The sequence below is a fragment of the Apium graveolens genome, chromosome 2 (assembly GCF_009905375.1).
Source record: "Apium graveolens cultivar Ventura chromosome 2, ASM990537v1, whole genome shotgun sequence".
Lineage (NCBI taxonomy): Eukaryota > Viridiplantae > Streptophyta > Magnoliopsida > Apiales > Apiaceae > Apium > Apium graveolens.
The window spans coordinates 244,368,951-244,378,218 of record NC_133648.1 but is presented as its reverse complement, the minus strand read 5'-3'; the positions used below and the strand labels follow the sequence as shown (position 1 = coordinate 244,378,218).

At 35.3% G+C, this 9,268-nt stretch overlaps 1 protein-coding gene across 1 annotated transcript; it reads left to right on the top strand.

The window, feature by feature from the left end:
- The first annotated feature begins 7,135 nt into the window (after positions 1-7,135).
- LOC141698717 (uncharacterized) lies at positions 7,136-7,892 on the top strand. The gene is made up of 2 exons (XM_074503473.1): positions 7,136-7,400; positions 7,483-7,892. The coding sequence occupies exons 1-2, from the start codon at positions 7,136-7,138 to the stop codon at positions 7,890-7,892; spliced, it is 675 nt and encodes a 224-aa protein (XP_074359574.1).
- The last annotated feature ends 1,376 nt before the right edge of the window (positions 7,893-9,268 follow it).

The following is a 9,268-nucleotide window of genomic DNA, read 5'->3' as shown; positions in this document are numbered from 1 at the left end:
TCATCATTGCTTCATCTCCATTTACAGCTTCACATCAAACTTTCGTTACTGACCCGGGTATGAGCATTGAATTCACAATCACTTATTTACGCAAATTAGAAAACTTCACAATTTCTTGAAGAACACGTTTGAAGTTTGATTACATTTAAGATTTCTTCCATCTTGAGTCTTCACGAACAGTATCTTCCAGCGACGAAGGGATGTTTCACATCGTAATTACATGTCTGAATCATTGTTCAGCAATTCTTTAACCTTTGATTGTCGGCCCTGTACTTGTTTGCAGCGTCTGACGCACACAACTTTGCTTCCTTATTTTGTAACTAATTTATTCGTTATGATTCACTAATGCTTTTATTTTTCATCGAAATCTTCTGATTTGAAGTGCATCGCGTTAACGTACTCTATTGTACTGATGAGATCCTCGTAACACGAACAACTCTCAGATTTGATGTCTTTGTCATGACCACGTTGTCAGTGTGTCCATTTTTTCCTTGTTTGCAAATGTCCTTCCTTTAACGACTTGCAATCACATTTTCCTTTGACACGTAATTCTACCTGTTGCACGGAGCTACTTTATTTCTTTTGTAATCGTCAGCGAACAGACTCGATACAAGAGGAGAGTTTGTGAACATGATTTTGATTGAAAAACGGAATAAGGAATAACAATGCAACAACCACTTGAAAGAATTTGTAAATCAGAAAATTGAAGGAAGAAAAAATGAGTGAAGAATGAGACAACCATATTCGTACTTAAGATGGCCAGTCTTTCATACTATATGGCATACAGCACATGATTAGGTGGCGTCCCACCCGACTCTTCGTCATTTCGACAAGGCGTCATATCACAATACTGTTGTCTTAATCAGGAATCAAGGATTTGAGAAGAGAAACAATTCAGAAGGAATACAGGAATTTTTTTCTTTCATTTTCGCCTCATATAATTTATCAACAGAGGAAGCTCAGACATATTCAAAAATCAAGAAAAACATATACTGTCGTATTAGAAGAAAGAATGTTAATGTCGATCACCTCCACGCTTCACTTACGTATGCCTTCAGGATCGTGCGGATACAGGTTCACGATTCAAGCCACATCATTGCTTCGAAATGCTTCCTGGAACTGTCTTCACATCAACTACTTCAATAATTTAATCTTAATCGCGTCCTTCCGAAATTTATAACCATTGCTTTAGATTCCATTGATTCCGCATAAAATAACCATCGATCACGCAACGCCTCAGTTTTTGTCGATAACATATGATTCTTCTGCCTACCGTCTAGAAGATTCTGCCATTTCCTTCAATCATTCTCCGTCCATTCGAATCACGAATTTCGTTAAATTTTAATAATTTCATGAATTGGGGTAAATAATATTTTAATATGTTGATTTAATTATTGATTTTATTAAACAACGCTTACTTTCATTTTTCACAACAAACCTTAAACCTTCTCCCTGCTGGTGGGTCTACTTAGCCCTTTGAATTAACAACACTAAGTCTAATTCGATTCTTCTTTTTAGGTCATTTTCTGTTTATAATAACAAGAACTTAAGTAGTACCTTAACAACCAAATTGTAAAACTTATTTCATATAAAAACTTTTGAAAGTTGATTAAGGAAATCTTTTCCAAAATCTCATTTTTTAAAGTTTTGAAAATCAAATATTTGGTCGTCATTATTATATAAGTTACTTACTATTTTCCTGATTTATCAATGAAATATCTAATTAAAAGAATGCCCATATAAAGGTCTCTTCACTTCAGTACCTCTTTCACTATTCCTTGGATTACACTCACACTTATTAGTTAACGAGACTTCATTGGCCGTCGTATAACATTTTATTCACAATTCCACCGCAACGCTGACATTTAGTACTGTCTTTGACATTCTTGTCGTCGCCCTTGACGTTATGCTCACAACCACGCATGCGATTCGATGTTCTGTCAGTAGATAGGGTCGTACCTCCTTGATAGACTTTCCTATACCTAATAAGGTAGATACCATTTCTTACGCAGCTCCCGATAAGTGATAAGAATCTTCTCGCAACGGTGGTGCCTTCGAAATGCGCAACGTTATTTCTTCATCAGCTTCCATCAACTGGTTGTCTTTGACGTGGAACTCGTCCTGATACCTAAGTTAAATCGTAGCTTCTCTTACACAAATTCTCACAAGAATAGATCGCATATTTTTCAAAACCACGTGAAAAGTAGGGTAACATACCCAGTCTCCGTCGATCCGTCGATTTCTCATTATTGTATGATCTGAGGTTTCAATATACCTATGATGTTGTGATATTCGCCTTACACTTTCTCATCAATCCTATCTTACCAACTCCTTATCGGATCTGCTAACCCTAATTCGCACTCAACTCAATTTGTCCTGAATATGCCTAGGGACTTTCCTATCTTGTACGACCTATCATTCCTATCCTACTCTCACCTATTCTTATTTCAGTGACCAATAACCTGCAGCTCTGATACCAACTGTAACACCCCAAATCCGGGGTCAAGATTTGGTGTCACTAAACAATCCTTACATAGAATAATAAAAATAAAAAAATAAATAACCCCTTGAATCCGGATCGTTTACAGGTTATGGTATGAAACAAGAATCTGATCTTCTACAACTTACAACAACTAAAATACAATTGTAAATACCTCTGAATTAATGCTCGAATCATATTCTTCTAACTTCTTCAACCTCTCGCAGCGGAGATTTCTCGAACTTCTGCTGTCTATCTAAGCTATTCATTTTTATCCTTATATGTTTCTGGTAGAAATAAGAATTGACAAAGCAAGAGTGAGCCAAAAATGCCCAGCAAGTATATAAATTGAGTTTTAAACATTAATTTCAAAGAAAACTTCCAGACAAAATCTCTGAAATATTCTGAAGGGCGAAACACAAAATCATTTAAAGGATATACCTCGTTATCTTAAAAATCAATTTGATTTGCATTGCTATGAATCACATAGGACATAATGACATTTTTGTAAGAGCTTTAGAGATCGCGTGTTTTCAAAATAGCTTTTGGTATCATTTCATAATTGAGCAATGAATGCAATAACTATTCATAAAACGATGTTCAAGAAATTCCTAACTATTTAGTATCCATCATTATCGACTAAGTTTCCATAGACTTAGCCTGCTAAACCAGCCTGATAAGGACGGGTTGAATAATTAAGAAGATCTCAATTCATTCAAGATCCTAACTATCACTGAGCAACTAATGCTGCAGCAACAATCTGAACCTTGAATATATTTAGAAACATTGTAATTTCCCGAAACTGAGTGCTAAGAAAGAATAACTTTAAACCATAATCACGTTTTATTTCAAGAGGGAATGCCATTAATGGCGAACAACAATAAATTAGACTGGACACTAGAACCAACATATGCACTATAACCTGCTGATCAGTCAGGAGATAGTGCGGATCTATACCCAACTGCATAGACCCAACCAACATATGGGGCACCCAGGCAACTATGGCCTAAAGGGGTCCGGTCCATTCCTGACCCATAGGATCCAGCTCATCACTGGTCCTCATAATAACCGTCCAGCCCGTAGAGTAATTTGATGTCAAATCATTTTGATTTCAAAACATCCCAAATCAGGGTTCGCAAATAACCCGAACGAATGGGTATTTGCTCAGGAGAGCAATCGATAATATAGGAACAATAATGAAAAGAACTGGCATAATAAGAGTAATTGCAGCGAAATATAAAACAGTTAACTATTCTGAACTTAGAATATGAGCGAATAAATATTTGCAGTATTTAAGGAGAAAGGTTAGGAATACTTGCAGTATTTTAAAAGAAAAATCCAGAATACTTGCATGATAAGATTCAAAATAAATATCACTTGAATAATAAGTGATAATAGGAATACTTGCCTCAATAAGCTTTAACCGTTATTACTGGTTGACTTTGGTTCGACTTTGACCTTTCGGCTTTATCGTCCACCTACTATCCTATTCTCGATACGATCCCAACATTCAGACCCTTTGGTTGGAACTTCGTTGATCTCGATGTCTAATCTCTAGATCGTTCCTAGTCCGATGTCATGTCTCGGGTCTTCCGTCTAAAACCTACAGGGTTGAAATACCCTAATTCAGATAATCGCTTAAACTTACATCAAATCACTATTCTATTTTACCCGTACGATTTCATAACCGAATTCATATTTATATGTATTATCTAAATACACATAACAATTACGGTTCACATCTTCGAAACTCGGTTCGGTATTTATTTTCAGAAAATACGTATATTCGTCATTTTGAAAAACAGGGTAATCGATTATTTATAAATTATCATGTCTCAATCGCAGTCCAGTTCATATAATATAATTGTATATGATTATTCGACGTTTCCAATAATTATAGGTTACGTTCCCAATATTTCGGAATTAATTTCCTGAAAATCGGGCAGCGCCTCCTTCGTTTATCGGCCTACCCATCGAGATCAAATCGACGTCAATCATAACATAACAATCACATCAAGCAATTCAATCCAAAATCCAATTACCAAGTCCCAAACTTCGATTCGCTTAATTATTATTATTACTCATATTTTTCATTTTTATTTAATTAATAACGTAGGACTCAGATAAAAATCATCATTGCCCACCGTCGGCTCGCCGAAGCTCATCGCCGACGGCGGTAAAGTTCGTTGGTACTCGATAAATTTCGGGTTTCCATACGAACCTCACCGATTAAATATATAATTTCCTGCACAAAAATTCATTTTTATTTCATGTATATTATTCAAAGGATTTCCTGCAGAAAACTAATAAAATATTAATAACATCCCAAATCAGCAGCACAAACGCGCGTATAATCAGAGAATACCATCACGCAACCGGAAAAAGGAAAAGGGACGGCCGGAAAAACAGAGCAGGAACCGGAAAAACACAACACACACACTTGAACACCCAGGTACACACACACACAGATATACAACACACATATATATATATACACGCAGGAGACACGCACGCACACGGGTCAACACGCGCCACTCGTCTCGCCGGAATGGCGGAGGCGGCGGTGGTTGAACTGGGGCGGCGATCGAAGAAAACGAACAGGGTATCAAGTTGGAGCTATTTACCGAACAATAAGCCGGAAAAAAAAACCCAACCCAGGCGACGGTAAGGGGGAGAAACAGCGAGAGAATCAAGGGAATAAGGGAGAGAAAGAGGAGATTCGAGAGAGAGAGGTAACAGAGAGATTGGAGAGAGATTGATTGAGGGTTGAAGAGAATAGACGGGTTGAACCCGATAAAAATAATCTGCCCCCCCTTCCTTATTTCGTTTTATTACTTGTTGAATTAACGAACAATACGATACTCAAAATTTGGAATATCTGACGAGTAATTACGAGTATCATAATTCTGAAATTTTCCCAAAATAACATTTAAAATTTTATCGAAGTAATTAAAATTTAAATAAATAAATTTTTCATAATTCTTTACAATATTTTTAATGATGCGTAACGTACCTGTATTTATCGATTTAACGAATAAATGTTCAATAAAATTACTTTAAAATGAATTAAATGCAGACAGCTCGATAATTACTTATAAAATTAATTTTCGTATCCAACAATTCACAGACAATTGATAATACAGCAACACAAAGCTGACATAACCATCACATATTTTATTTATTTAATAATTCGATAATTATATTAACATATTGAATCAAAAAAATAGGTTACTTAGCCTCTAAGTAACTAAAAAGTCGATACAATTTTAATACCAGAATTGGATAATTATCAAAACAAAGCTCCCTATAAAATACTTTATACGAAATTAAGGTGATAATGTCTCGCCTTTTGAGAATATGGATTCTTATCGATATATAAATTGATTTGCGTATTGAAAATTTCACACCGGGACTCGTACATGTCAAATGGTACCCCGGATCGAGAAAGTCAAAACACGGAAAGTGTTCAAAATTATCAGATTAGGTTAGGAAGGAGTTTTCGGAAGAGTTTTGGGTTGTAAAAACACAGAAACATTTGAAGTGGAACGATTTCTGATTTTAAATAAATTAATTTTATAATTATGTAAGAATAATCATTATTAATTCTATAAACTCTTATAAAATCATATAATAATCCAAAAATTACCAGAAAACTACCAAAATTATCTAGATTTAATTCTGGATAATTAAAAATTAAAATATCTAGATTTTATCAGAAATAAACATTCCAGATATTAATATCAATTATCAAATAATTCACCAAAATTCACATAATAATTATTTATTGATAAAAATAAATACATAATATTTCCCGGGCGTTACATCAATGATACTATAGAAGGGGGTTAAATATAGTATCTACAATCAATTCGATTATAAACAGAAGTATGTGACAGAAAACAAGTTTATTCAATATATCAACCTCTGTTACAGTAGGTTTAATCTACTCTCTCAGTGATATATGATATCACTAAAAGCTGTTAGGGTTACAATAAATAATATTCTCGTAAATGATAACATATATAGTGTAAACCCTAATTTGTGCTTATATAATACACAGTCAAGATAACTACCAATTTATATGATAATGATTATGTTTCCTAAAATATATCAATCAGAGATTATCTACTGCGGTCCTATAGCTGTCCAATTCTTCATGCATATCTTTATTTGTTTAATCCAGATCCTCTCCTATAAATCGGCCGCTTTTCATCCCTGAAGTGTATCCGTACTTAAGTTCTGATATAAGTTCTGACGCCTTAAGTTCTGATAACTTCCTATCTTCAGTAAGTTCTGATTTTCAGTTAAGTTCTGATATTCTGATAATAAGTTCTGAAACTAAACAAATCAGATTTGACATGACATCACAAATAAATCTAACATTGGGAATTTTTAGTGAGGAGTTGTTATCGAATGTTGAGAGGAAACATGGATGGTGGGAATAGGTTGTTTTGGAAGAAACTATGGAGTTTAAAGCTACCGGGTAAAGTACTAAATCTTCTATGGCGTGCTTCCCGAAATGTACTACCTACAACACAAAATTTAATGTCTAAGCGTGTAGATATTGGGGATCTTTGTTCCCTGTGTCAACAACACCCAGAAAGTGTGATTCATGCGTTATTTGGTTGTTGCTTTGCAAGAGAAGTGTGAGAGATTATGGGGCTGACAAACAAAGTTATGGCAAATGAGGATAGTACAGTGTTGGGAATATTGCAGGGAGCTTTTCAGATGAGCAGTAGGGAGCAGTGCACCATGATAGGAATGATTTGTTGGAGTTTATGGCGTAGAAGGAATAACTGGTTGTGGAGGAAAGCGTCTATGTCGACTTTTGGAGTTAAGGGAATGGCAATGAACATGCTCTCAGATTGGAGACGAGCTAAGGAAAAAGAGGACATAACTCGAATTCCACTACAACTGAGGAGTAGACAGTGGGTTAAACCTCCGCATGAGTGGATTAAAAATAAACATAGATGCGGCATGTCGACATGATAATGAATTTGTAGGTACGGGATGTGTAGTACGAGATAGTGCAGGTAGTTTTCTTCGAGCCAAAGCTTGCAAAGTACGTAATCGAGCGTATGCCATGGAGGCGGAAGCAGTGAGACTTAAGGAGGCATTGTCTTGGGTCAAGGATTGGCGGACGAGTAAATGTATATTTGAGACAGATGCTAAGTTGTTAGTCGATGTCATGCATAGTCCAAAGCAAGGAAGATCATTTTTTGACACTCTAGTAGATGATTGTAAGGAGTTGGTGAAACACTTTGAGGAGGTGTTAATTGTTTTTACTCATAGATCTGCGAATAATGTGGCTCATATATTAGCGCAGGCCGCTTATTCTTTGATAGATCCACGGGAATGGATTAATACCGCACCTGATTTTATCATTTGTACTCTTTCCCTTGAGGCTATTTAAGTAATGCAAGTATGATATCTTTCGAAAAAAATAATGTTCTTCTTCACTTGGCGTGCACAACTGTGACGACTGAGAATTTTGTGACGTAATTAAGTCAATAAAGTATATTTTATGTGATGTGATTATAATTATGTGATTAAGTGTTGGTTAATTGTCTTTACTGTATATTAGAATCTAGGAGCGTAAATAGAAGCGTTCTAATTTAAAGAGTCAGCTTAGGAGTTAAGTTGTGTTGTCGGGCCGTCAATTAGAACGGAACCCGTCCTAAAAAGGGATTAAGGTATTTAAAATATGAACTATGTGTTATTATGTGAAATGAAATGTTTGAGTAAAGTAATGCGTTATAATGACGTGTCAGTCGATAACGATATTGGGAAGCGTAACTGAAATGCTGAGCGTCAGGCCGTCAGGCTGAACGTGACCCGGTACGCGTAGAAAGGAATAAAATTAAAGAAGGATAAATTTTATGATCAGACATGAGTTTTGATGTGTTCGTATGTGTGCTGGCTTGTCTGTATGCATGATTACGTGATATGTTGACATTTTTATGGATTTAAGGGAATTATTTGATTTAAATAAGGTTTATTTAACCTTCGCACATTTTTATAAAATTAACTAAGTAAGATAAAGGCATGAGATTTGTTTTGTTATCTTCGTAATAGTCCTAGAGACTTTCTAAAAATGATGGACGGATTTATTTGGTGATGTTGCATTATAAATTGATTTTTATGTGATAAAATGCTATTATTAGCACAAACTTATGAAAATCATATAAAATCAACCGTTCGCTCAAAAGTTTATTATGAGTAATGGTTGGAAAGCTAATTTCGAGATCAACGTTTTAAAATTGTCATTTGAAATAATTTTTGACTTTCCGAGAGGGATATATTCAATATTCGATTTCTATCTTATTTAAGTAAAAAGAAAGGATTAATCAAACAAAAAGGGATTTAGTAGATTACTAAAATACCTTGGCCCTAATACAAATATAAACTCACTCCCCCCCCTTCTTTCTTCTTTCTTTTCCCGTGAGCATCCTCCCCTTCTCCCTCACTTTCTTTCTTCCTCTCTCTCGAACACTCTCTCTTTCTTGGCTCTCTCCCCATCTCTCTTCTCTCTCTTGCATGCAACACCAAATACTCACTCAAATTCAAAGATATTACCATCTATAGCTTCTATTTTCGGTATACTACTCAAACACCACTTGCATGTAAGTATTTATGTAAGTGTTTATGGTTCCATCTCTATGGTTGTGTTCAAGGAAATACGATTTCTTGATACATGATCACAAGAGAAGATTCAAGAGATTTTGTGGTTTAAAACTCAAGAGGAGACCCGTTATGGGCACTCTTAAGTTCGACCACCACCGGCCATGA

Bases quoted from the DNA above. Each gene is read 5' to 3' on its own strand.
- LOC141698717 (XM_074503473.1), top strand. From the start codon at position 7,136: ATGGGGCTGACAAACAAAGTTATGGCAAATGAGGATAGTACAGTGTTG. The intron at 7,401-7,482 runs GTAGACAGTGGG...ATGAATTTGTAG, and splicing joins AATTCCACTACAACTGAGGA to GTACGGGATGTGTAGTACGA.